Consider the following 27848-nt stretch of genomic DNA (forward strand, 5'->3'; position numbering starts at 1 on the left):
AGCCTCCCAAAAACCCGCTCAAACAAATGACACAGGTTTTAAACCTTTATGTGATAGCCCTTGTCTCATTTCTTCATGCTTGGCGGTCTTATATGATATATGATAATATCATATAGTCTCATGGCCTCTCACACAGATAATGCCATCACTCTTTAGGGATGTGTCTGTGTGCTATGACGTTAAATGGCCTCTCAGTGGAGTTTAATGGGTGTTGATACAGATCTCAAAGGTTGACCGGTCCACTGTAGTGCGGGTCCGTTGCCACGGTGAGGTCGTTTCACGGGGTCTTGAAATTAATCACGACGGTCAACGAGCGCTCGCGCTCGCCAGAGAGCTACACGCCTGTGCGGTCCGGAGTAACCGGGGAGTAACCGGGGAGAACCGGCCGGTTGGAGCGCTGCTTCTCCTCCTCGTACGCTGGAGAAGCACATTGAGTTTCCCTTGGAAAGGAGGTGAAGATCCTGCTGAACAGCTCTGGGGCCAGGGTGGGGCTGGGGGGGGGAGGAGAGCAGCTCTGGGGCCGGGGGGGGGGGGGGGGGGTTCGGGGAGGAGAGCAGCTCTGATGTGCTATTAAGCGGATGTATTAGCCGCTTGTTTGTTCCGACGGGGTCTCTGTCTTTGTATCAGGTGCCCATCTCGCCATCCTGTTAATGAGCGTTTCCTGGGAGACGCTGAGAGACACCACACACCACCCACACACACCACCTCACCCCACACACACACAAACGCACACTCACACACACACACACACATACCCCACACACACACTCACACTCAAACACACACCACGATACAGCACACACGACGTTCACAGTCAGAGTGAGACAGCACAGTCACAAGAGAGAGCAGAGGCAAACAGAACAGGTTATGAGAGAGAGAGGGAGAGAGACAGAGAGGGGGAGATAGAGGGAGAGAGAAAGAGGAGTGTGTGTGTGTGTGTGTGTGTGTGTGTGTGTGTGTGTGTGTGTGTGTGTGTGTGTGTGTGTGTGTATCTGCGAGAGGGAGAAAGAATATTTGAAGCATGACTCAAAATATGGTTTTGAATCTTCCATTTCCTTGCGCATATTTGTCCGTTTGAGAGGCCGGTTATGCGTGTGTGTCGCGGGTGTGAGGTGCCTGTAAACAGACGAGGCGCGTAGTGTTCAGACAGATACGCTTTTGACTCACAGTGCTGCACCTGCTCTGGACTCTGCATGCTTGGACTGAGCTAAAAGAACACGCCTCTGATTCCCTCAGTGTCTCATTGATGCGTTATTTTCCCATTCATTCTCACAGTGAGTTCCACTGAGAGTTCTAACACGGAGGGAATTCCGGAATTCATATTTCCCGTAATGAAGGCATGAAGAGCTATGGCAGGAACGCCGGCGAGGGGAAGTGGGAATCGGGAAGCCCGGGCGGGGCTGCGATCGGAACGCCGCCGCGGCGGTTATAGCCGCCGGCAGATCCGGCCGAACGCTCGGCTCTTCAGCGAAAAGGGAGATAATAACAGCCAGCGTGAGAGGAGGGGGGGGGTGGAGGAAGACTAGCTGTACATTTCGCTGATGTGTCAATTTATCTCCGCTGGAGTGGCAGGGGGGATGTGTTTGGAGTTGCACTGTGGGGATGCAGGAACCAAAGAAGGAGGTAGAGAGAGAGAGAGGGGAGGAGGGAGAGAGAGAGAGAGAGAGGGGAAGAGTAGGAGAGAGAGATGGAGAAGGAGAGAGGGGGGGGGAAGAGAGAGATGGAGAAGGAGGGGGGGAGAGAGATGGAGAAGGGGGGGGGAAGCGAGAGAGAGAGAATGAAGGCTGCATTTATACCACTCCTTGGGCTAACAGGAGAATCAGTGGTGTAGTCAGCGCTGGTGAATCCGGCAGCACTGATGTGATGTTGAAGCAGCTCTGATGTGATGTTGAAGCAGCTCTGATGTGATGTTGAAGCAGCTCTGATGTGATGTTGAAGCAGCTCTGATGTGGTGTTGAAGCAGCTCTGATGTGATGTTGAAGCAGCTCTGATGTGATGTTGAGCAGCTCTGATGTGATGTTGAAGCAGCTCTGATGTGATGTTGAAGCAGCTCTGATGTGATGTTGAAGCAGCTCTGATGTGATGTTGAAGCAGCTCTGATGTGATGTTGAAGCAGCTCTGATGTGATGTTGAAGCAGCTCATGATGTGATGTTGAAGCAGCTCTGATGTGATGTTGAAGCAGCTCTGGTGTGATGTTGAAGCAGCACTGATGTGATGTTGAAGCAGCTCTGATGTGATGTTGAAGCAGCTCTGATGTGATGTTGAGCAGCCTGATGTGATGTTGAAGCAGCTCTGATGTGATGTTGAAGCAGCTCAGATGTGATGTTGAAGCAGCTCTGATGTGATGTTGAAGCAGCTCTGATGTGATGTTGAAGCAGCTCTGATGTGATGTTGAAGCAGCTCAGATGTGATGTTGAAGCAGCTCTGATGTGATGTTGAAGCAGCTCTGATGTGATGTTGAAGCAGCACTGATGTGATGTTGAAGCAGCTCTGATGTGATGTTGAAGCAGCTCTGATGTGATGTTGAAGCAGCTCTGATGTGATGTTGAAGCAGCACTGATGTGATGTTGAAGCAGCTCTGATGTGATGTTGAAGCAGCTCTGATGTGATGTTGAAGCAGCTCTGATGTGATGTTGAAGCAGCTCTGATGTGATGTTGAAGCAGCACTGATGTGATGTTGAAGCAGCTCTGATGTGATGTTGAAGCAGCTCTGGTGTGATGTTGAAGCTGCTCTGATGTGATGTTGAAGCAGCTCTGATGTGATGTTGAAGCAGCTCTGATGTGATGTTGAAGCAGCTCTGGTGTGATGTTGAAGCAGCACTGATGTGATGTTGAAGCAGCTCTGATGTGATGTTGAAGCAGCTCTGATGTGATGTTGAAGCAGCTCTGATGTGATGTTGAAGCAGCTCTGATGTGATGTTGAAGCAGCTCTGATGTGATGTTGAAGCAGCTCTGATGTGATGTTGAAGCAGCTCTGATGTGATGTTGAAGCAGCTCTGATGTGATGTTGAAGCAGCTCTGATGTGGCTGGATTCAGGGCTTCACTGAGGGTGGGGCGGTGGGGCTGAGGGCACTGAGTGCAGTGAGATGCATTCTCCTGGTGTGGTCTAATGGAAGGCCTCCAGCTTGTCTGTGTACTGTATGTACTTTCACTGCTCAGGAGGCAGAACTGAAAGCACTGGGGGAAGAAATGATTAAAGTTGAAGCTCTGGGCAAAGAAGTGGTATTGACTGCGTGACTGAATACGAGTTCTGTAGCCGTACATAGTCGTATTCAGCTGTAGAAATGGTCGCGCACGTACGCGGGTGTCAGGTGCCCTGTTTTATTCTTTGGCGAAATGAAGGGATGCTTTCCCGTTTGAGTCGCCAGTTGTATGTTGTGATATATATAAGCCCTGATTGATTTGAATGGTACTGAGAGAGTAGAATGTTCTAGAGAGTATCAGAACCGTAGATTCGTCCTCTTAGGAGTGTAGTGAGCTGCCACTAGTGTGACTGAATCTTGTGGGAAACACATTTAATGGAGAAGACTCTTCTGACGTTAAGATCTCTCCGACTGTACGCGGTCCTGTACCTACTGAAGCGGCCCAGTGCCCAGGGCTAATGGCTGTGGGTGCCTGTGATGTCTGTAACTTCTCTACAGAAGCCAGTAGGTCACCGTAAGAAAGCAGCACCCGTTTCACTGACTGTTATTATTACAGCAGTGTGAGTCTGAGGGAGATTAATGTGCAAGCTGTTCTTACGGGAAAGTCATAATTAATACAGCGGGGAGATTTATTCATTCGTGAATTTGTGCTTAGAGTGTGAGGGATTTATTACTGTCAATAAAGCTTTAAATAATTGCTATCATCCGGTAAAGAAAAATGAAAACACTCAGTAGACACAATGTGTAATAAAACTGTAATCTTAAAATGTGGTCTGGCCAGAGTTTTATAGGGTGTCTGCTTTTTTTTTTCCCCCACTCACAAAAACCTTGGCATCTGATTCCTATTATTAAAGTCACTATTATTGAAGTCACCTATTATATGAAGTCACTGTCACAGGGTTAAAATGGTACTCTGCTACAGTGTCTCTGGAGTGGACAGATGGGCCATTTTAAGTGTCAGAGGTGCGAGGAGCAGACATGCTGTTTTTATACTGCACTATACTGTGTGACAGTGAAGGCCAAAGTTCTCAGAAAACCAGTTTCGGAAAGAACAATTTACGGAGGCGGAGAGATCTGAAAGGTTCAAAATGGCGGACCGGAGGTGAGACGGAGCGGAGAGGGAAGGTCGGTTATAAACGCGGCGCTGAATCAGACGGGGGCGGTAAACGGCGGCGAAGAACCACGGAGAGATTCGGATCTTGATTTAAATGTCTGGCGCCCACACAAGTAGCTGCGCTGAGAGAAAAAGCTCTGAGCTCAGATCAATATGGCAGGGATAAAAGGAGACTGACACCGGGAGCTCCATGCCAAGCCAAACTCCCTCGGTTTCCCTTGGAGAGAAGTGCTCCTGACCCTGTATATGCAGTGATTCATGCCCTGCATTATCAGATTATTTTATATATGATCCCCCAGTGAGTCTTCATATTTATGAAGTCAGCCAGTGGCCTTTATGAAAATTCTTCAGGGCACCTACTGTGGTTTCTAAATATATATAAATTTGAGGCTACTGACAGTGCATCAAACACCCAGGTGAGGTCACACACTAATTTGTACTTGAGCATCCAGTGAAAATATCTCCATGAGTGAAATTATTATTACTTGTATATAGTTTTTTCCATAGAAAACCTAAAATAAATGTTAAGCTCCAGTTATCTTAATTATAAAAATTAAAGTAGGGTTTTGTAAGTATAGTTCTTCTTCATACAAGCTTATGGAGTGTCTTGGTGCTGAACCGGGAAATGACAAAAGCAGGTAAAGTCTCTAACTGGACCCTTTCCTTATTTTGAATATTAATTCCATGTCTCTTCTGTGATGTATCTGTTTGTGTCTTGCTCTAGCCTGCCAATGTACTTACCGTCCAAAATCCAAGATCTCCAAAACTGTCTGTATCTGTACTGTCCTGGACACTGGGTGCCTTCACAATGTGATTTGTTTCCAGTAGAAAAGTGTTCAGACTTTAAAGATTTAATTGAGTTTGTGATTGTTTTGTTGGCCTGTGTTTTGAACGTCCTCGTGAAAGTGTCGCTCTTTCTGTAATTACTTTCTGCAGAAAATGGCGGCTTTCGTGCCAAGATGTATGACATCACTCAGCACCCCTTCTTTAAGCGTGGCATCGCCGTCCTGGTCCTGGCGCAGTCTGTGCTGCTCTCAGTCAAGGTGAGAAAGTCACTGTTTTTCAGTCAAGGTGAGAAAGTCACTGTTTTTCAGTCAAGGTGAGAAAGTCACCGTTTTTTCAGTCAAGGTGAGGAAGTCACTGTTTTTCAGTTTAGGTGAGAAAGGCACTGGTTTTCAGTCAAGGTGAGAAAGTCACCGTTTTTCAGTTAAGGTGAGAAAGTCACTGTTTTTCAGTCAAGGGAGAAAGTCACTGTTTTTCAGTTAAGGTTAGAAAGTCATCGTTTTTCAGTTTAGGTGAGAGAGTCCCCATTTTTTCAGTTAAAGTGAGGAAAGTCACCATTTTTCAGTTAAGGTTAGAAAGTCACAGTTTTTTCAGTTAAGGTGAGGAAGTCACTGTTTTTCAGTTTAGGTGAGAAAGGCACTGGTTTTCAGTCAAGGTGAGAAAGTCACCGTTTTTCAGTTAAGGTGAGAAAGTCACTGTTTTTCAGTCAAGGTGAGAAAGTCACTGTTTTTCAGTTAAGGTTAGAAAGTCATCGTTTTTCAGTTTAGGTGAGAGAGTCCCCATTTTTTCAGTTAAAGTGAGGAAAGTCACCATTTTTCAGTTAAGGTTAGAAAGTCACAGTTTTTTCAGTTAAGGTGAGGAAGTCACTGTTTTTCAGTTTAGGTGAGAAAGTCACCATTTTTTCAGTTGAAGTGAGGAAAGTTGCAGTTATAGTTTTTTTAGTTAAGGTGAGAAAAGTAATAGTTTTACTGCAGTGTGTTTTAAATCCTCAATGGGTATCAGAGATTTCAGTCTTGAACAAGGCCCCAACTTAATATTCAAGCTCACTCACATTTAGATTTTGTGTGTGTGTGTGTATGTGACGTGTGTGTGTGCGTGTGTTTCAGTGGGATGTGGATGACCCTGTGACGTTTTCCCTGGCGACCATGTCAGTGATCTTCACCTTCATATTTGTGCTGGAGGTAAGGCTGGTGTGCTTCTCCTGTTGGTCACAAAAGCAAAATAGACATGGAATAGAGCACTTAGAAAACTACTGGAGGTGAAATCTGTTGCTCGGACGACTCTAAATCCTTATACAGACCTGCAGCGTTGGCGATTGACTCTGAAGTTTCAAAGTGAATTATTTTCTAACCTAATCAAGTGTTTGAACAGCGATAATAATGTGGGAAATATTGTTAGCGCTCTCTCAGAGTATTGGTTGCATTTCAAAGATGATAGGCGGGCTCTACCATGGGTCTGCCACAGGGAGTTTTTCCTTGCCACTGTTGCTTTAGGCTTGCTCCTGTGGGGAGGTTTAGGCCAGGGTTGTCTGTGAAGTGTATTGTGACAGTTGAAGTGCGCTATATAAATACACTTTGATAGATTTTTTGATTGACGGTCCAGGTGACAATGAAACTGATCGCCATGTCGCCAGCCGGGTACTGGCAGAGCAGGAGGAACCGTTACGACCTCCTGGTGACCTCCCTGGGGGTGATATGGATCGTCCTGCACTTCGCCCTGCTGGTAAGCCTCGTCCTGGTAGCGGGCCGTGAGCCGAGCCTTACGCTCCTCCAGCGTGCGCGTTAAACTGCGGTGCGTCTGTCCGGCTGAAGTGGTTTGGAGAGCAGTCAGCTGGGATCGCTCAGAACACTCAACCAGTGCCAGCCAGCGGCAGATGGGCTCCCCCCTTCAGGTTCTGGTCCAGTCAGATTCTGCTCAGGGTTCACCTTCTGAGTCAGGTTCTGCTCCAGGTTCCCCCTCTGAGTCAGGTTCTGCTCCAGGTTCCCCCTCTGAGTCAGGTTCTGCTCAGGGTTCCCCCTCTGAGTCAGGTTCTGCTCCGGGTTCCCCCTCTGAGTCCGGTTCTGCTCCAGTCATTTTCCCTGCCACGGCCGCCCCAGGCCTGCTCTTGAGGGGGGTGGGGGTTCAGGCCTGGATGTCTGGAAGGCTGCTTTGTGACAGTGCCCTTTATAGAAAGCGCTATAGGAAATGAAATTGAATTGAAGTGAAGTGAAAGTCGCTGACTTGGTCAGTGCAGTGAGCCAGAATGAAGAATCCTCCTGTTCTGTCTGATCTGATCTGCAGAATGCCTACACCTACATGATGGGCACCTGTGTCATTGTCTTCAGGTTCTTCACCATCTGCGGGAAGCATGTGAGTATGTGAGCGTGGGGGGGGGGGTGTGGGGGGTTCAGAATCGCGTCCGATTCGTCAGATATCCTCGTCTCTTTCGTCATTTTCAGGGCTGCTTAACTCTGCAGTTCTTCCTGCTTTCTGTAAACCGTAAACACTGTAAGAGCTGTGCAGGGCTCAAATAGAACCGTCAAGCCTGAAAATATTAGATTCACCCTCCAGAACCAGGGATGGATAGACCTCTACTAGCCTGTTTTCCTGTGTTTAGACTGTAGAGGAAAGTAGTCTCATAACAGAATTAGGCCATCTATTATTTCAGTACTTTGTGTCCCATTGGTTCACCAAAGAGGTACCTTTCTCAACAGCAGTGTCTAACCTGGGAATTGAACCTGCAACCTTTGGGTTACAAGTTTAGTTCTCTGACCTCAGGCCTGACTCTGACATTTTGAGTCTGATGTGTCAAGTGATTTTTTTTTGTTTGTTTGTTTACCTGTTCTATCTGTCCACCCCCATTCCCCCTCCCCTCAGGTAACGCTGAAGATGCTGCTGCTCACAGTGGTGGTCAGCATGTACAAGAGCTTCTTCATCATCGTGGGCATGTTCCTCCTCCTCCTCTGCTACGCCTTCGCCGGGGTGGTCCTCTTCGGCACCGTCAAGTATGGAGAGAACATCAACAGGTCTGCCCCCCCACCCCTCAACCACCCCCCGAGAGAACATCAACAGGTCTGCCCCCCCCCAAACCACCCCCCGAGAGAACATCAACATGTCTTCCCCCCACCCCCAACCACCCCCGAGAGAACATCAACAGGTCTTCCCCCCCAACCACCCCCCACCCCGCTTTTTAACGAGTAAGGGCCCAAAGTGTCACTCCAGCGAACGTGAGACTTGTATCTCCCTCCACAGGCACTCCCCGTGCTGGCAGGAACAGTGGGAGTCTGTTAGATTTCACACGGAGGAAAGTGTGCAACTGCCAACGCTGAACGTGTCACTATTCATCTCTTATTCTTCTCTTCTTAAATGAGCTTTCCACTAAACTGGGTTTTCTTTGTCTTGTTAATTGGATGACAGAATATCTAGCCATAGTGCACTCTGTCCTTATCTTTGAATAACTTATTCCAGCAAGCAGGTTTTTTTTTGTTTCCTCACATTCTTTTTTTTTATTCAGAAACTGATCTGGTCATTTAGGCTGTTGCCAAAACTCATTACTTGTGAGAAAGGAGGAAGGTGATGACAAACCGACGGTAGAATCAGATGCCCTTCCCAAAAAAGCAAAAGGTCGCACCTGACAAAATGGCTCGCGCACTAGCACCAGAGCAAGATGAAGTCCCTGCTGAAAATTCCACCGTAGACCAGCTGGGATTGTAAGCTGGTTAAAGTTTTGTCTTCGATACTTCTGCCTGGTCATAGCTGGTCTGTGGCTGGTCAAAGTTAGTCTCTAGCTGGACAAAGCTAGTCAAAGCTGGTTAAGTTGGTAGAGTAAGCTGGTGGTCAAACTGGTGGACTAGCTGACTATATAGGGTGGTCAGCTGGTGACTGCCAAAAACACAGTGCTTGACCATCTTAGGCTGGTTTAAGCTGGAATGTTCAGCAGGGGTGGGACCCCAGCAAAGGTTTGCACTGACTGGCTTTTGCATAGCTGCGACATGCACTTTGGTCCAGCCAATCCTGAACGTGCGTTTTGTTGAACGTGGCAGGCACGCCAACTTCTCCACGGCGGGGAAGGCCATCACGGTGCTGTTCCGCATCGTCACGGGAGAGGACTGGAACAAGATCATGCACGACTGCATGGTAAGGGCCACGGCTCGCCGATCGGCAACCTGGGCCTTACAGGTGACCGCAGAGAACACCCTATTGGCTCAGCCATCGAGAGGAAGTGTCTGTTCTTCTGTTCGGCTACCTGAGCCCTATAGGAGAGCGTAGAGAACCATAGAGAACCCCCCTCTCAGCTGAGCTATCGAGAGGAAGCCACCAGCTCTGGACCAGAAATGGAACATCCAGCGGTCAGAATGTGAAAGTCCTGTCATGTGTTTCTACCACCCATGAACTCAGCCAGCTGATTTCACTCGTTAGTTCAACCGCCTGGCTGAAGAATTCTGCTAATTAGCAAATCCAGGCGATTGGAACAAGAACACCGGGTAGGACTTCTACCTTCTGAACCTGGATTTTCCACGCGTCTGCTTCGGACCACGCCTCACCCCAGTTTGCAGCACCTGGAAGTTAGTAATAAATAGAGCAGGACTCTCCAGTAATGCAGGTGTGCATCCGTGCATGTCAGGGAGATATTCCTCCTTTCAAAGCAGGACACCTGGAGCTCTTCTCTGAAACTGTTGGTAGTGAACTGTGCAGAATTAACAGCATTAACAGGCTGCGTGGTTTTGAAATTCATTTGCAGACTACAGAGCAGAGTGTGCTCAGTGTGTTCAGCTGGACCTTTCAAGCTTGCGATGGTCCTTACACAAGGCTGTTAACTTTTGACACACCCAATGTTATTCTTACCCTGTTTTTTATTTAACATAACATAACATAACGATGAGAACAGGCCATTCAGCCAAACAGTGCTTGCCATTTTCCTGAATAAATTTCTCCCAGTAACTCCCTTAAACCAGTTTTAAACGTGGTGTATGAGGAGAATAGCTTCGCGTTTGGCAGTTATTTTAAGAGCTCAGGCTCGGCCCTTAAACCTGTCCCTCTCCCCCCCCCCCCCCCCCACAGGTGCAGCCGCCGTTCTGTACTCCAGACAAACACCGCTACTGGGAGACCGACTGCGGAAACTACGCCGGTGCCCTCATCTACTTCTGCTCTTTCTACGTCATCATTGCTTACATCATGCTCAACCTGCTGGTGGGTAAGTGTGGCTCTACGTCATCATCGCTGACATCATGCTCAACCTGCTCGTGGGTAAGTGTGGCTCTACGTCATCATCGCTTATATCATGCTCAACCTGCTCGTGGGTAAGTGTGGCTCTACGTCATCATCGCTGACATCATGCTCAACCTGCTAGTGGGTAAGTGTGGCTCTACGTCATCATCGCTTACATCATGCTCAACCTGCTGGTGGGTAAGTGTGGCTCTACGTCATCATTGCTTACATCATGCTCAACCTGCTGGTGGGTAAGTGTGGCTCTACGTCATCATTGCTTACATCATGCTCAACCTGCTGGTGGGTAAGTGTGGCTCTACGTCATCATCGCTTACATCATGCTCAACCTGCTGGTGGGTAAGTGTGGCTCTACGTCATCATCGCTGACATCATGCTCAACCTGCTCGTGGGTAAGTGTGGCTCTACGTCATCATCGCTTACATCATGCTCAACCTGCTGGTGGGTAAGTGTGGGCCATCATCGCTTACATCATGCTCAACCTGCTCGTGGGTAAGTGTGGCTCTACGTCATCATCGCTTACATCATGCTCAACCTGCTGGTGGGTAAGTGTGGCTCTACGTCATCATCGCTTACATCATGCTCAACCTGCTGGTGGGTAAGTGTGGGTCATCATCGCTGACTTCATGCTCAACCTGCTGGTGGGTAGGCCTGTCTGTGCAGCCTCACACACCGGAGACTATTTCCTGTTTCATAAACACTTATTATTCCTGTGTGATTTCCTCCTGTCTTCGGCCTCATTGGCGGATGTAATGTATTTCTCTGACTGTCATTTTACCGTTATTATTTCCTGCCAGTGATAATGTTCCCACCAGACTGAATTATCTGCTTCATTTTGGAGCACAATGGCTTAATATTCAGAGAGAACGTTGAAAGAATCCTGATGAGCGTATGCAGCGGCCTGAAAACCTTTCATAAAATAATCTCCTAATTTTGACTGTCTCTGCCTCTTCACTGGCCTCAAACGTTAGTGGTTTTCTGAACAAAAATACACTGAACGCGGAATTAGGCGTGTTTCCTGAACACAAATACACTGAACACGGAGTGAGGCGTGTTTCCTGAACACAAATACACTGAACACGGAGTGGGGCGTGTTTCCTGAACATGGATGCACTCTCAGACCTGAGACTCACAGGCTGGTGGGGCGCTCTGCTTCCTGTTTCGCAGCCATCATCGTGGAGAACTTCTCTCTCTTCTACTCCACCGAGGAAGACCAGCTGCTGAGCTACAACGACCTGCGCCACTTCCAGATCATCTGGAACATGGTGGACGACAAGAGGGAGGTGCGTGGGGCAGGGTGCCCTCTGGTGCCCCTTCCTTTTATCGAGAGGCGCTATTACCGAAGGCTTTATGGCGGGAATCAAGAGAACCGCCAGCGTGAACTGCCCAATCAGACGTGACGTCAGTCAGAAGTGGTTATTCTCTTCCTCTGAAGCAGTGAAAGAAGAGAAGCGTGTCAGAATCCATAACGAGACATCATTTGTGATATGAGTGGGCATGCGTATATGCAGTGTTTGTCCTTCTGAGTCAGAAAAAAACACTTTTGTTTGCTGTAGCTGACTGCACAGGATCATTAGGTCAGCCTACGAGTGCTTCTGAAACACTTGTGCTTTCTGCACTTTAATAAACCGAGAACGGATGTGACGGGATGTGACTGGATGTGACGGGATGTAACAGGATGTGACTCCCCCTCTCAGGGCGTCATCCCCACGTCGCGGGTGAAGTTCCTGCTCCGGCTGCTGAGGGGCCGGCTGGAGGTGGACCTGGACAAGGACAAGCTGCTCTTCAAGCACATGTGCTACGAGATGGAGAGGCTGCACAACGGGGGCGACGTCACCTTCCACGATGTGCTGAGGTGAGAGAGAGGGAGGGAGAGAGGGAGGGAGGGAGGAGGGGGAGAGGGGGGAGGGGGGGGGGAGGGGAGGGAGGGGAGGGAGGGAGGGAGGGGGAGGGAGGAGAGAGGGAGAGCTGGAGGAGGAGGGAGGGAGGGAGAGCTGGAGGAGGGAGGGAGAGAGAGAGCTGGTGGAGGGAGAGGGAGGGAGAGCTGACGGAGGAAGGGAGAGGATGGAGGAGAGGGGGAGGGGGGAGGGAGAGAGGAGGGGAGGGAGGAGGGGAGGGAGGGAGGGAGGAGGAGGGAGGGAGGGAGGGAGAGAGGGAGAGAGGAGGGAGAGAGAGGGGGGGTGAGGGAGGGACGGAGGGAGAGCTGGAGGAGGGAGAGGGAGAGAGAGCTGGAGGAGGGAGAGGGAGGGAGAGCTGGAGGAGGGAGGGAGAGAGAGAGCTGGTGGAGGGAGAGAGGGAGTTGAAGGAGGCCTTTGAATAAATCAAGAGAAATCAAAACAAGAAAACAAAAAAAAACAAGCAAAAAGAAAAAATAAATAATGCCCACAGACTGAAAAATAAATGACTTAATTTAAAAAAATATTCCATTATACCAAACAAATTACAGGAAAAACTATACCGAGCTGACAGATGGAGAGAGGAGCTGAGAGAGGGAGAGAGAGAGCGGGTGGAGGGAGAGAGAGAGGGAGCTGGCGGAGAGAGAGGGAGGGCAGACAGGCCCGTTACACCTCCGCTGACACACACATCCGTTTTCGATCACTTCGTTTTGAGCGTGGTTCCGGAGCGGTGACTCAGGAGAGACACGGCTCCTCTCTGCCGGGGGCGTCCGACCCCAGGCTAATCAGGCTCCCCACCGCTCAGGATTCAGAGCCTAAAATAAGAGAGCGGTGGGCGGCTCATTACACTCGTCTCTAATGACTCGGGTTCGGAGCGGAGCGGAGCGGGGGCCATTTTGAGCCGAGGTACAGCCGAACCAGGTCCTCTGAGCTGTAACTGAAAAGGGCAGCCAACAGAATCAGGACTCTGAGAGAACTGGTCAGCAGATAGTTGTATAATTACAATGGTCATGTAACATGATAATTAATGCAATATGCAGTGTAAGGAACTGTAACTTATGAGCTATTATTATGTAGTGTAATGCAGTTCAGTGTGCAGTAATGCTGTGCGTAACACACTCTGTGGTCCCAGCATGCTGTCGTACCGCTCGGTGGATATCAGGAAGAGCCTGCAGCTGGAGGAGCTGCTCGCCCGGGAGCAGCTGGAGTACACCATAGAAGAAGAGGTGGCCAAACAGACCATCCGCATGTGGCTCAAGAAGTGCCTCAAACGCATCCGGGCTGTAAGTGCCAGTACACACACCCCTGTATACACACTCGCATGCATACACACACCCCTGCATACACACTCGCATGCATACACACACCCCTGCATACACACTCGCATACGTACACACACCCCTGCATACACACTCGCACGCGCACACACACCCCTGCATACACACTCGCATGCGCACACACACCCCTGCATACACACACTCCTGCATACACACTCTCATGCGTACACACACACCCCTGCATACACACTCGCATGCATACCCATGCCCCTGCATACACACTCGCACGCGCACACACACCCCTGCATACACACTCGCACGCGTACACACACCCCTGCATACACACTCACATGCGCACACACACCCCTGCATACACACTCGCACGCGCACACACACCCCTGCATACACACTCGCATGCGCACACACACCCGTGCACACACACTCGCATGCGCACACACACCCCTGCATACACACTCGCACGCGCACACACACCCCTGCATACACACTCGCATGCGTACACACACACCCGCATGCGTACACACACCCCTGCATACACACACCCCTGCATACACACCCCTACATACACACTCGCATGCGTACACACACCCCTGCATACACACTCGCACGCGTACACACACCCCTGCATACACACTCGCATGCGCACACACACCCCTGCATACACACTCTCATGCGTACACACACCCCTGCATACACACTCGCACGCGTACACACACCAGCGCACACACACTCGCACGCGCACACACACCCCTGCATACACACTCGCATGCATACACACACCCCTGCATACACACTCGCATACGTACACACACCCTTGCATACACACTCGCATGCGTACACACACCCTTGCATACACACTCGCATGCGTACACACACCCCTGCATGTGTGGTTATGTACACGCATACATATTCACACAGAATGGTTGCCGGTGTGTGTGAGAGTAACAGTTGGTGGTATCTGTGTGAGAGTAAAGGTTGGCGGTATGTGTGAGAGTAACAGTTGGCGGTGTGTGTAATAGTTGGCGGTGTGAGTAACAGTTGGCAGTGTGAGTAACAGTTGGCGGTGTGTGTAATAGTTGGCGGTGTGAGTAACAGTTGGCGGTGTGAGTAACAGTTGGCGGTGTGTGTAATAGTTGGCGGTGTGAGTAACAGTTGGCGGTGTGAGTAACAGTTGGCGGTGTGTGTAATAGTTGGCGGTGTGAGTAACAGTTGGCGGTGTGTGTAATAGTTGGCGGAGTGTGCGTGAGAGTAAAGGTTGGCGGTATGTGTAATAGTTGGCGGTGTGTGTGTGAGTAGTGGTTGGCGGTATGTGTAATAGTTGGCGGTGTGTGTGTGAGAGTAAAGGCTGGCGGTATGTGTAATAGTCGGCGGTGTGTGTGTGTGCTGCCTGCTCTCTAACAGAAGCAGCAGCAGTCCTGCAGCATCATCCACAGCCTGAGAGAGAGCCAGCAGCAGGAGCTCAGCCGCTTCCTCAACCCGCCCAGCATCGAGACCACGCTGCCCAGCGAGGACGCCAACGCACACAACCAGGACAACCCGTCCCAGCCTGAGGTAGGACCTATGGACCCCACAAACCTCCAATATGATCAGTACATATGTTACATTACATACAGCAAACGCACAACCAGGACAACCCGTACCAGCCTGAGGTAGGCCACTCCCTACAGACCCCACAGACCGCCAACATGATCAGTACATGTGTTACATTACATTATAGTTCCATTACAGCCATTTAGCGACTTGCACAACGTTTTTTACATAGCATTTACATCCATGTATACCACTGGATATATACTGAAGCAACGCAGGTGAAGTACCTTGCTTAAGGGTGCAGCAGCAGTGTCCTACCCAGGATACTAAACGATCAGTTCCTGACTCATTATATTACGCTGCCACCCATTATACTGCACTGTCCCTCTGTGCAGCATGTAGGACTCATTTATGTCTGCGGGTCATTAATAAAGCTTCTAAATGAGTGGGAGTGAACACGCGTTCACCTGCAGATACCTGTGCTCTGAATCCTCCCAGCAGAGCGGCAGCCTGCAGCAGCTCCTCAGCCCCACGCTGTCCGACCGGGGCGGGTACCGGCAGGACTCCACCGACATCGGCAAGCCCCAGAGGAAGCTGGGCCAATGGCGTCTACCGGCAGGTGAGCGCGGGTCCGCCCCCCCCCACCATCCCCCCCAAACCCCCCCACCCCCAAACCGGCCCCCGCCACCCCGCCTCCTCACCCTTATACAGCAGTACCGCCAAACAAACACACTCACCTGATTGCTCTTGCATGGATCAGCGATGACTGTACCGCGTGGGAAATGTACCCTGCCACAGGGGTTTTACTCATCGAGTGGAACTCGTGCTGTGCTGTAATTGCGGGAGGAAATGAGTTTTCTGGGTATTAATGTGCATTTTGCCGCTCTTTAGGTTGTGTCTGAGAGGGCCCGTTTTGATTGATGTTTTTATTTTCGTCAAATTTCATTTCGGCGCAACCTGAGAAAGTACGGCCATTTTGTTTTATGTGAGAGCAATACAGAATTATACAGTAGGCAGGCTGTACTGCAGCTGCTGAACGCATGCATCTTTAATAAGGCTACACCTCTGCATGCAAATTAACAGCAACCATTTTGATTTCTAAACGGAACACATTCCATGGAGAAACGTTTTCATTCCAACTCTGTTTCTTCTTCACTCTGAATAACATGAACATGAACCCCAGGGTATGTTTTGCCTGGGAGAAAAAACAGAGTCATTGATAATTTGTCGCACAACATAAATGAAGGTGTCGCACTATGCTTGGCCTGCGGGGAGGAGTTCTGTTATTTCCGTGGTAACGAGGTGCTGAAACTCCTGACCGTTAGTTTGCATTTGTAAATCTGTCCGTGACATAACAACATTGAGAAAAGGTGTGGTGCGACACTTTATTCCAGTTGAAAATACGTCAGTTCTGTTGATCGCCACTTGTCAAAAGTTGAAGTGCAAGGAAGTGTAAACTGGGCTCTATTATCCGTTGAGTCCGCTCAGTGTTTTTTGCACGCACGCCTGGCTGAGGCCTCAGTGTCCGCATTGGGGCCTCAGAGTGTCTGCATTGGGGCCTCAGAGTGTCTGCATTGGGGCCTCAGTGTCCGCATTGGGGCCTCAGAGTGTCTGCATTGGGGCCACAGTGTCCGCATTGGGGCCTCAGAGTGTCTGCATTGGGGCCTCAGTGTCCGCATTGGGGCCTCCGTGTCTGCATTGGGGCCTCCATGTCCGCATTGGGGCCACCGTGTCCGCATTGGGGCCTCAGTGTCTGCATTGGGGCCTCAGTGTCTGCATTGGGGCCTCAGAGTGTCCGCATTGGGGCCTCAGAGTGTCTGCATTGGGGCCTCAGTGTCTGCATTGGGGCCTCCGTGTCTGCATTGGGGCCTCAGAGTGTCTGCATTGGGGCCTCAGTGTCTGCATTGGGGCCTCCGTGTCTGCATTGGGGCCTCCGTGTCCGTATTGGGGCCTCAGTGTCCGCATTGGGGCCTCGAGTGTCCGCATTGGGGCCTCAGTGTCTGCATTGGGGCCCTCAATGTCTGCATTGGGGCCTCAGAGTGTCTGCATTGGGGCCTCAGAGTGTCTGCATTGGGGCCTCAGAGTGTCTGCATTGGGGCCCTCAATGTCTGCATTGGGGCCACAGCGTCTGCATTGGGGCCTCCGTGTCTGCATTGGGGCCTCAGAGTGTCTGCATTGGGGCCTCAGAGTGTCTGCATTGGGGCCCTCAATGTCTGCATTGGGGCCTCAGTGTCTGCATTGGGGCCTCAGAGTGTCTGCATTGGGGCCTCCGGGTCCGTATTGGGGCCTCCGTGTCTGCATTAGCCCCTCTCTCTGGTCTCTGGCCGTGCAGCCCCAGTACCCGCGGGCCAGTCAGTTTCCTCTCTGGCTTTGCTCTCTGAAGGACGGACCAGCGTCAAGTCGGTGGTGTGCAAGATGAACCCGGTCAGCGACGAGGCGTCCTCGGGCTCCGAGGTCAAGAAGTGGTGGACGCGTCAGCTGACCGTGGAGAGCGACGAGAGCGGCGACGACCTCATTGACATTTAGGAGTCGGTGCCGTTTCCTGGAGTTCAGAAGGCCGAGGGGCGCGCAAGCAGAGGTGCTGATGGGAAATGTAGTCCTAGAACTGTTTGGAGGCAGAGTGACACACTGGGAACCTAATCCCATTCTGCATCAGGAAAGGCCCACACGTGAATACGGATAACATGAGAATATGACTCTCTGGATTAGGGGGTCTGTGTAGCAACCTGACAGGGAAAATGTAAAGCTTCTTTGCAGCTTCTTAACTGCTGGCTTCAAGTTTGAGTGGCATTGTCGCTAAACACCGTTCAGCACTCAGTGTCTGTCCAGGGTTGTGTAAGGGTCTTGTGGTGGTCTGCTCATTAGAGTGTGTTGTGTGTATGTGTCTGTGTATGTGTGTGTTTGTGCGTGTGTGTGAATTCACAACGTGAGTGAGTGTGTGTGTCTGCATGTGTGTGTGTAATACCTGAAGGATGTTCCTGGGGAAGCGTGTGTTGTGTGTGTTGTCCTGTTTCAGTGTGCTGGCTGTGTCTCTGTGTGTCTGTTCGGTGTTTGGCTGTGTCTGTGTGTGTGTCTGCTGGGTGTTTGGCTGTGTCTCTGTGTGTGTCTGCTGGGTGTTTGGCTGTGTCTTTGTCTGTGTCTGCTGGGTGTTTGGCTGTGTCTGTGTGTGTGTCTGCTGGGTGTTTGGCTGTGTCTCTGTGTGTGTCTGCTGGGTGTTTGGCTGTGTCTCTGTGTGTGTCTGCTGGGTGTTTGGCTGTGTCTCTGTGTGTGTCTGCTGGGTGTTTGGCTGTGTCTGTGTGTGTGTGTCTGCTGGGTGTTTGGCTGTGTCTCTGTGTGTGTCTGCTGGGTGTTTGGCTGTGTCTCTGTGTGTGTCTGCTGGGTGTTTGGCTGTGTCTGTGTGTGTGTCTGCTGGGTGTTTGGCTGTGTCTCTGTGTGTGTCTGCTGGGTGTTTGGCTGTGTCTGTGTGTGTGTCTGTTCGGTGTTTGGCTGTGTCTCTGTGTGTGTCTGCTGGGTGTTTGGCTGTGTCTGTGTGTGTGTCTGCTGGGTGTTTGGCTGTGTCTCTGTGTGTGTCTGCTGGGTGTTTGGCTGTGTCTCTGTGTGTGTCTGCTGGGTGTTTGGCTGTGTCTGTGTGTGTGTCTGCTGGGTGTTTGGCTGTGTGTGTGTCTGCTGGGTGTTTGGCTGTGTCTCTGTGTGTGTCTGTTCGGTGTTTGGCTGTGTCTCTGTGTGTGTCTGTTCGGTGTTTGGCTGTGTCTCTGTGTGTGTCTGCTGGGTGTTTGGCTGTGTCTCTGTGTGTGTCTGCTGGGTGTTTGGCTGTGTCTCTGTGTGTGTCTGCTGGGTGTTTGGCTAACCTCATTATGAAGGCCTTTAATCGCAGGCAGCTTTCCTCCTTGAGTTACTGCCGCAAGATGAACGCGCAGAACAAGCCGGCCTGTTGTGCCATTACTCTGCCGGGCCTCCCAGCACTGTTCCCGAACTCTTAATATCCGCGACAGAGGCCACGTTTGCCAAGCGTTTCCAGGAAGATTTGGGTGGTCACATGGGTAGGGTGGAACGAATCAGAGACCACAGTCCAAACCAGCTGCAAGCAGGAGGATCGTGCTGTACTAAAGCAGTCTCACTGTCCTCTGACTTGTCTCTAATTCTGATTTGTGCTTTAATTTGTCAGCTGTTGTCAGCGGTGCCATCGTCCTCTCCTTCCCCCCCCACAGTGTTTTATGTGCATTAAGTCTCGTCTGCTTTGAACGGGGACCATCTCGAGCTGCTGTGAATGGCAAACTGAAAACAATCTTTTAAATAGAAGAAATCTTCAGGAAAAAAAAAAGAGTTTTGCTCACACATGTAAATGTGACCGTGAATGTGCACCTGTTCTGTGTAAACATGTTTTTTTGTGAAGTCGGGGTTATAATTCATAAAAAAAGGAATTTTATAAAAAAAAGTTTGTATGGTTAGTTTGGAAATAGTCAGATTTTAAAAGGACTCCTGTGAATATGTCCGTATGGAGTAAAAGTATGTTTTTGCTTCTCATTGCAGTACTTTATACAGGAGACTACTTGAACGTATGACTGATTTGATAGATGACTTTGTACAAGCCATAAAAAAACATTCTCACCGATGGAGATTGTTTTGGTGAGACATACCAAAATCAGTTTGGAAAATGTGTTGTTATTTAAAAGTATATGTATATATATTAAATTATACATAGAATAGATATTATATAATTATAAATATAATGTAAAAGAAAATAAAGATTTATTAATTTAACTGAAGCTTTTCTTTTTTCATTTAATCAAACCCATTTCATTAATTGTAGCAAATTAAAGACACATTGGTTTGATTTTCATGTGGTCAACAGGGATGTAATAAAAACATGAATTTGCTAGATGTGATTGATGTCTACTATCTACTGTAGATTCGGGACATGTGAATATACCTGCAGTTCATTCGCGCATTTGTAAGGAAGATAAAAAGGATCTGTCTTGTTTCAGATGGAAGCTTTCTTTATTCTTCAATTTTTTAATCGTTAACAATTGAATGTTGCTACAAGAAATGTATGTTAGAAATACGCATGCTGTACAATGAGACACGATGGCCCAATTAAAGCATGAATCATTCCAGACAAGCCCATAAAATCCCACACGGTATTCCTGACGCTAACCGGACCTGCCGTAGCCATGGTTGGAGCCGTCTGATCAGCTGAGTGATCGGACGGTCTGTGCAGTCCTTCTGTTTTTCGGCATCAATGAAGCCTCGTCCTCTTCTGAAAGGCTTGAGACAAGACAAACCGTCCACAAGCATTTCCTCTCAACAGAATGTTTTTTTTTTTGGATATGGATATTACTTTTATGTGATCCTTCCTTTGTAATCTCAGTGGATGCTTGTTTGGTAACTGTAAGCCATCAGTTTATCCTTTTTTTTGTTTTTCCAAGAAGAATGAACAGACATTAAGCCTTGCTACGTAGTGGTGCGATTATTTCAGCCTTTCAAGGATAGAAGTTCTGATTCTTGCTCTTGTTTTACGTTCAAGTGTCAGCTTTATTTATCCCTGTCGGTGAATCAGTTGGGCAGCAGAGGAGCACTTAAAGCGTGAAATTATTTGGAACGGCAGTGTGCTCACTGATCCCCAGCTTGTGGACTCCAGGGAGCCCCCTGGCATTGCTGATTGGTCGCCATCCAGACCTCTTCATGGGGGGGGGGGGGGGAGGGGGGGGTCACTGAAGTCCGTATTGATGTTGTCCAGAACCGTGATGGCCACACTGGGAGGGAGAGGAGTCCCAGTGTCCTGGGGAACCAGTGGTTTTCTGTTTGTGAAACCCTTTTTTTTTTACCTGAGGCATGTCTCCTCCAGGGGAAAAAATCAGGAAGTCCTGCTGCATGCTTACCTGTCCTAAAGGTACAGGTGCAGCTTAGACAAAAAAATAAAAAAAATACTTCAGCTGTGCTCCTGATAAAGGGCTCCATACACAGGCCACAATGTCATTATTTCAGTATTATTAAAAGATAGGAGCACCTTTAATGTTTAAATGCCACCGAGGGTTACTGATGGAAGCAGACAAACCCTCGGAAAGTCTTTAGTTGGCCATATGGGGGAAAAGCACATCTTTCACAGTTCCATTTTCAAACTTTCAGGATCAGCTTTTCTAAGAAGCCATGGAAACCATTTCTGAATGGCTATTAATAAATGAGCAGGAAGCACCGTATCGACGACAATTTTGACATTTTGACACATTGTAAATGTCTAAAAGGTGTGTACAGGACATGCGCATCGCGGCACACGCCTTTTCTAGAAAACGGGGTCAATTTATGAGCTACGGCGTGCACTTTCACCCACATGCGGCGGGACTACGCGCCCCCACAGTCATGGCGCGGTCACGCTTTCCCAGCATGCTCCTGTCCTTGATGTTGGCACATCCTGTTTACGGAACGCTGCGCGGCGCGGAGGGACTCGGCTCGGAACCCCGGCTGTGAAGACCGGCGGTTTGAATGGACCGGAAATTATCTGGACTCAGCTGAGATTTACAGACCATTACAGTGCCCATTGTACAGCCATCCAAGGATTTGTCTGCTTGTGAGGTGGGCAGCGTGATTATGTTTTTCTTTTTCAAATGTCAAACTAGATTTGAATGGGAAATGGCAAGCAGCTACAAAAGGATTTCAGTAATAAGAAAGAGATGGTGGGGCGGGAAGCAATTTGTTGCTTTGAACAAAACCGCAGCTGAGCTCGGGAGTGATGCAGGACAGCTCATCCGCGAGGGAGGCTGCCGTGCTGTCCTTGAATACACTGCCATCCAATGGACAGAAGTGGTATTGCAGTTTTTTTCTCTCCCAGTTCCAGGATTTCATTTTTTTCCCCTAATTATTAACTGTTTCCTTGTAAAGTGAACACCAAACATTTTTGCTATTTCATTAATGCTCTCCAGGTCTCTCAAACATACAAATCTGGCGCATTAGCCTGCTGCTCGTGCTGGTAAGCGAAATAAGTCTGCTCCCTAGATCAGCATGAGCATGCAGGCCGTAAGGTGAAATGAAGCGCCACACACACACAGAGTAGACACACTTGGACACAAGTGTGCAAACGCACCTGCGAGTGTAAGCTGTGCGCATTATTAATGCCCGCGATTCTCACTATTACTGACCTTGCATTATTAATCTCTACTGTAAAGGACGCACGTTACGGCGGCATTGACAGTTGCATCGAGATAATGTTCGGTTACTAAAATGCGCCGCGTCAGAGACGTACCCATCCGTCTTCATTTGTCTTCGCTCAGGTGAGGCGAGCCTTCAGCCTTCGCAGTTCGCGAAACACGTCTCGCGCGACGTGGCTAATGATTCCGCGAGTGTCCGCCATGAATCAAGCGCTTTAAGCAGCAGGAGTACGTCATCTCGCTCGCGCGTCTCAGTCTGTCAGTGATGGAGTGTTTTTCTCCGCTTCATCTGAAGGAAACGGTGTGTGATCAATTTCACTGAAAAAATAAGTTTTCCAGAGATTTATTTTAGGACATTAAGAACCAGAATGGTTCAAATTGACCTGCAACATAATTGGACGGCTAAATGGTACCTAGGGCTATTCGGAAATGTAGTCTTATTGTTCATCATATGCTTCTAAGTGCAGCTTGGAATTAGATTGAAATCTAGGCTCACGTTGGATTTAAAGCTCTGGCGCGAGTTTACCAAGCATCGGCAGGGATGGTGTCCCCATATTTGCGGACTGAAAGTTAAACCCTCCACCCCTACCCCTGCTAGAGTCTATGCCCTGCTACATGGCCTCTAGGACCAAGCTGGGTCCTATTCAGAAACGCACTCCGGTCTTCACTATTTATGATTCCTGCCCTCTAGTGGTGTAACAGTGTAATGCAGTCAGAACTGCTGAGTGTTCTGAAACAGACAAAAAACAAACAAAAAAAAAACATTTTCTGACTGCATCTTGTTTGCATGAACCCAGCCTCTCCTGATGCAGTTCAGGATCTATTGAACTTCTGCTAATTGTGATTTTTAGTGGATTTGTTCTTGTTCTTATGTATAAAACACCGACCAAGCAATTGTTCTTAGTTGTCAGATGTACAAATAACCGATATGTCCTATCCTGTTTTATTTAATCTTACTTCATGGCAAAACACTACCACGTTCCTTTTAAGATGAGATCAGATTAAGGGGAGAGAGAAAAAAAAAAAAACATATTCCATAGTGGTGAAAGGGAGTGTATCCCTTTTAATAGCCTCTGAGCAGACACTCGCACAGGGAACCTGTTGTTTTTTCATTTCCGTTGTAATTGCTACCTTGTATGTTCTGTCCATATTTAGAGCTTAATTGGAGCAATTTTGCCATTTTAGCAGGACATGAGAGAATGCTGATTACCTGTAATTAAAGCGCATGATTGCTTCTCCAGCTCGGCCCCCTCCTGAGAGAGATAAAACCCAAACCCATAGAGGCAGCTGCACCACGCACACGCTGGCTGAATTTTTTTTTTGGAGGGGGGGAAGGGGGTGTGGGGTGGGGGGTATTCCCTGTTTTATCCTCAATTTTAGTAGTGCCCAATTCCCGACTCCTCATCTACAACATCCTCCTCAGTCCTGGAGGTTAAGGATGACCACTAGCCTCCTCCGATGGAACTAAACTCAGCCCGCACTTTTTTTTCCCCTGCTTATTTTGTTATGACCATCACTAGGCAATGTAATGTGCTTAGAGGAGAGTGGTTTTTTTTTGTTTGCCTGTCAACACAACTCGCACAGGCGCTGGCTCACCAGTAGATGGTGCTAGAGGGCGATGAGAGAGACTGACCGTTTCGTGGGGACGTGGCCAATTGTGTCTCTGGAGTGATGGTCATTAGCTCTGTGATCCAACAGGATTCGAACCTGTGCTGGAGTGGTCAGCTCTGTACCTGGCTATGCCACTTGAATGCCCCCCTCTGACATAATTTTGCCACACCTTTCCTGGCAAAACCCCGGTTCACCAGGATAAAATGTATCAGATGTCAAAATCTGGTTCTGATTTTTGTATGGACTGCAAAAGGTAACAGTTACCCAAATGTGTGTGTGACTGCCACGGTTTTATTTTTTTTGTTAGTTGTTTTTTGCACACAAACTACATGCGTACTGTAGCTTCTCTGGTGTGCTGGGGCCTGTTTACGCATCTGAAGGCCCCTCCATGGGTGTACAGCAGACAGGGTTTCAGTGGGGAACAGGAGTAAACCCCTGCCCCCCCCCCCCCCCAACCTCGCCCAGCACCCGCCACCTCCCCTACTGTGCCCGCACTAACTGCAGAAAGAAGAGATTTGATGAAGATTAAAATCACAGCTTTTGTGTTGTTTTTGCAACCCAAACTGCCTCATTAAGGAAAAGAGAATGGTAATTACAGACGTGGACACGGCGACCTTCAGGTGACCTTGACCCCACGAGGCGCGACCTTGAGCTGCCCTTCGCGGAGCAGAAGTTTGGGATGAATAAAAGGCAGCGGCCTTGTGCGGGCTGCTCAAACAGTGCGGCTGATTACTCTGAATGCAGGGGCAGAGGAGGCCAAGCTATCCTCCCAGCCATTTTGAAAAAAATCTCCTTTGTCCACGGCAGACGCTGCTGATTCTTCACGCACATGCGACCTAATCACGCAGCAAAGCGACAGAAGGCGTTGTGTGTGCGTGGGGGGTCCAGTGTGTTCTCGTTCGACGTTTTCAGAAAGCACGCGCAGAAATGCAATCAGAGAGACACTTTCACACAGCGAGCGTAAGGCAAACGGATGAAGCTAGATAAATAGACTTTTAAATGGTCACAAACAAATCTGTCGTTTGCTTTCGTAAGTAACAAAGGCGACAATAAGATCCACAGATTTTGAGATTTCCCACGCCTGTGAAGTCCCTGACTCAGACTTCCCGTGAATTCCGTCCGTTTGTGAGGAGTTGTGCATTCGTGCCCTCGTTAGAAGAACGGGAGCGGAATGTTTCCCCCTTGCTAATAAACTAAATTAGCGGGGCTGTATTCCATGACGACGGTCGCCACAGGAAGTACCGTAATCTGGTTTTCTGTGTTTTTAAACAGATGGTAAGCGGCACAATAAAAGCATTGAATTATTTTAGCAGCAGGCAGCGTAGGCAATTAACAACTGGCATTATGTGTTGATTAAAACCCATTCACTGCCGATGAGGAGAGGCCCGCTCCTAATTTCTCTCACAGTCTGCTGGCAAACAACCGAGACTCTCTCTCCAGCTTCTCTGACCTTGCTGCCGAATCTCAGCGGCCAGCGTTTCACACAAAGATCGCTTAACAACAACAACAACAACAACAACAACAACAACAATAACAACAACAACAACAGCAACAACAACAACAACAACAATAATAACAGCAATAATAATAACAACAACATCAATAACAACAACAACAACAATAATAATAACAGCAATAATAATAACAACAACAACAATAATAATAATAACAACAACAATAATAATAACAACAACATCAATAACAACAACAACAACAATAATAACAACAACAACATCAATAGTAATAACAATAACAATGATAACAAAACGTGCAAATATATTGAATTCACTGTTTTTAAAATCTGTTTTTGAAATTGGCACATTTTGAGACTGGTAGTGACAGGTATAGTGCATGTGGACAGCCCTTTCTGATCCAGTGCTGAGTTATGTATCGAACCAGGTATCTCATTGCTATGTGGCATTAACACGTGCAGCAGCAAATGTAGGAGATATTCAGAGAAACTCTGAGTATTATGATTAAAACCGGCTTCTGCTTTGTACTTTTTGATGATCTCCCACTGAATTTCCCAAACAAGCTCACGACTCCCTGTCTGTGCCCTGAGTCTGTTCCTAGTCCTAAATGCACAGTTTATATCTATGTTTAAGCGTCTTTGAGACCATTAAAAGCACTGTATAAAATACATTTATTATTATTATATCTGAGATTGTTCATAGTCCACCCTAAAAGCATACAGTGTATATCTGAACCTGTTCCTAGTCCACCCTGAGTGCACATATATAACTTTTCCTCCTTGTGGAGAGACTTTCTTCTTCTTATGAAGTATCAGTTATTTCCGGGAGGGGGGGGGTGTTAGGGTTAGGTAAACTATTGGTTCCAGGGAGTGTCTCTTAAACCTTTGAACTAAGCGTGGACACCACAGATTTCCCACAGGTTTGCGGGTCTATGGCCGTGCAGGGCTGCAGTGTCAGAGGGCCTCTTGGTGCCGTAGGCACCGGAGTGTCTCCATGATTTCATCCATCCTGACACCAGATTCGACAGTTCGCTCTCTCAATCAAATCACTTCAACTTCTTTCTCCCCAGGGCGTTAGTGCTCTTAATGAGCACGTGGGGTCCTGTTTGTGCACTGGGGTTCAATGGCCCTAGAAGTGATCGCACACCATCATGCAGTAATCTTCTCCTCTCCACAGACGGTAGTGTAGTGTGTTACTGGTATCCAACAAGAGCGGTGCAATATAAGATGCAGTTCCTGGGGAGGCGTCTGATGTTTCTGCAACGTCTTCTAAATAGGCCTCAGTAATTTGCTCATTTTCACGATTTCAACAATGCATTAATGGAAGTGACGGAATCCAGCTCCAGGCTGCGCTTACAGTTATGTTAATTAATATCCTGGAAATGAAATGCGGCTAATTAAATAATCGCGCAGGCTTCGGATCGTTAGCGTACGCTGTACACAGCCTTCCAGGAATTATGGGGTTTGGTGTGAAGCGTTTGTACTGAAGTGCGGGCTTGGTGAAGAACAGCTGCTTGCAACGTACTGGGCCACTAACGCACTGATCTGAGTCCTTCTAATAACGATGCACTTTATTTAAAGAGCTGCTCTCCTAAACCGCATGCATAAACAATCATGCAGTTTGTTTAGTTAATAAGTAAATAAATTAGTCAATGATTGTAATGTGTATATTTTAACTTTTGCGGTATCTGTTTATCTACAAGAGCCGTAGTGTGTGACGCCTTGCGTATGCTTCTATTAAGGTTGTCGCCAAAGTGATTATTACTGTGTTTTGTTTCACCTTTTGCGGCTGTGTGTTTTTACGGTCGGCATTGTCGTCTGATTGCTGATTGAGTTGCGTTTGGCTTTGAAAGAAATAAAAAAAATGGCGGTTTCTTTGTGGAACGATGAATGCTGGAAATGACTACGCCTCGCTCGCTAATCAACAGTGGCCAAGTGGCACCCCGGAAATAAGGGACCCGAGTCTAGCCCCCGGGCCACGGACTCTCATTTCGACAAAATGCACAATCAGAACCATTCATCTCGCGTTTGTTTCTCGCTACCCACACCTTGTTGCTTTTTTTTTTTTGTTCTTACCCCCTCTAATTATTCAGAGAAAAGCGTCTGATCCGGTACCAGGACAGGGGCGTGAGTGGCACGTTCCAGTTTGAAATTACTTGGGGCTCAAACCGATTCAATTATGGAACAATCGAAGTATAAAAAAAAAACCCTAATTGCTGTGAAAGAACTAGAGGGGGGAGGGGTGTCCGTCAGTGAAACGTTGAGGCGTTGGGAACAGGACACGGTGTTCACCTGCAGGGGGTGCTACACTCACACTATTGCAAATTACTCTTCGGAGGGGAAGGGCAGAGGAAGAAGGAAAAAAAACAACAAACTAAAATATGAAGCTATTTAAATGTTTTCATGTCCAACACTTAATATAGATTTTCTTTTATGACTGGAATGCCCTGTTTCATAAAATGCCGTAGCAGGTTATAGGGCTTGTGAAATATAGCAAGGTATATTGGCTTTGTTGACCCTTATTTAATGTAGACTTTAGGTTTTATTCTTCTGTTTATTAACATAATGTGATGTGTGATAACTTTGCAAATTCTCAATAGCATCACACAGTCTCGTGACTCACTAGTCAATGTTAAGTTTATTGCTTGCCATGACTA

The 27848-nt window shown here is 48.3% G+C and overlaps 1 protein-coding gene across 1 annotated transcript in view; it reads left to right on the forward strand.

Annotated features, from left to right (window-relative positions):
• Positions 1-19728, forward strand: part of nalcn (sodium leak channel, non-selective) — a 197398-nt gene extending 177670 nt beyond the window's left edge. Inside the window, exons 34-46 of the mRNA XM_064311109.1 lie at positions 5196-5302; positions 6149-6223; positions 6645-6764; positions 7323-7391; positions 7899-8047; positions 9065-9158; positions 10083-10215; positions 11415-11530; positions 11945-12102; positions 13275-13425; positions 14839-14988; positions 15469-15586; positions 17300-19728. Coding sequence (XP_064167179.1) covers positions 5196-5302; positions 6149-6223; positions 6645-6764; positions 7323-7391; positions 7899-8047; positions 9065-9158; positions 10083-10215; positions 11415-11530; positions 11945-12102; positions 13275-13425; positions 14839-14988; positions 15469-15586; positions 17300-17493 — 1634 coding nt within the window. The 3' untranslated portion in view covers positions 17494-19728. The remainder of the gene's footprint in view (positions 1-5195; positions 5303-6148; positions 6224-6644; positions 6765-7322; positions 7392-7898; positions 8048-9064; positions 9159-10082; positions 10216-11414; positions 11531-11944; positions 12103-13274; positions 13426-14838; positions 14989-15468; positions 15587-17299) is intronic.
• Positions 19729-27848: the final 8120 nt, after the last annotated feature.

The sequence above is a fragment of the Anguilla rostrata genome, chromosome 15 (assembly GCF_018555375.3).
Source record: "Anguilla rostrata isolate EN2019 chromosome 15, ASM1855537v3, whole genome shotgun sequence".
Classification (NCBI taxonomy): Eukaryota; Metazoa; Chordata; class Actinopteri; order Anguilliformes; family Anguillidae; genus Anguilla; species Anguilla rostrata.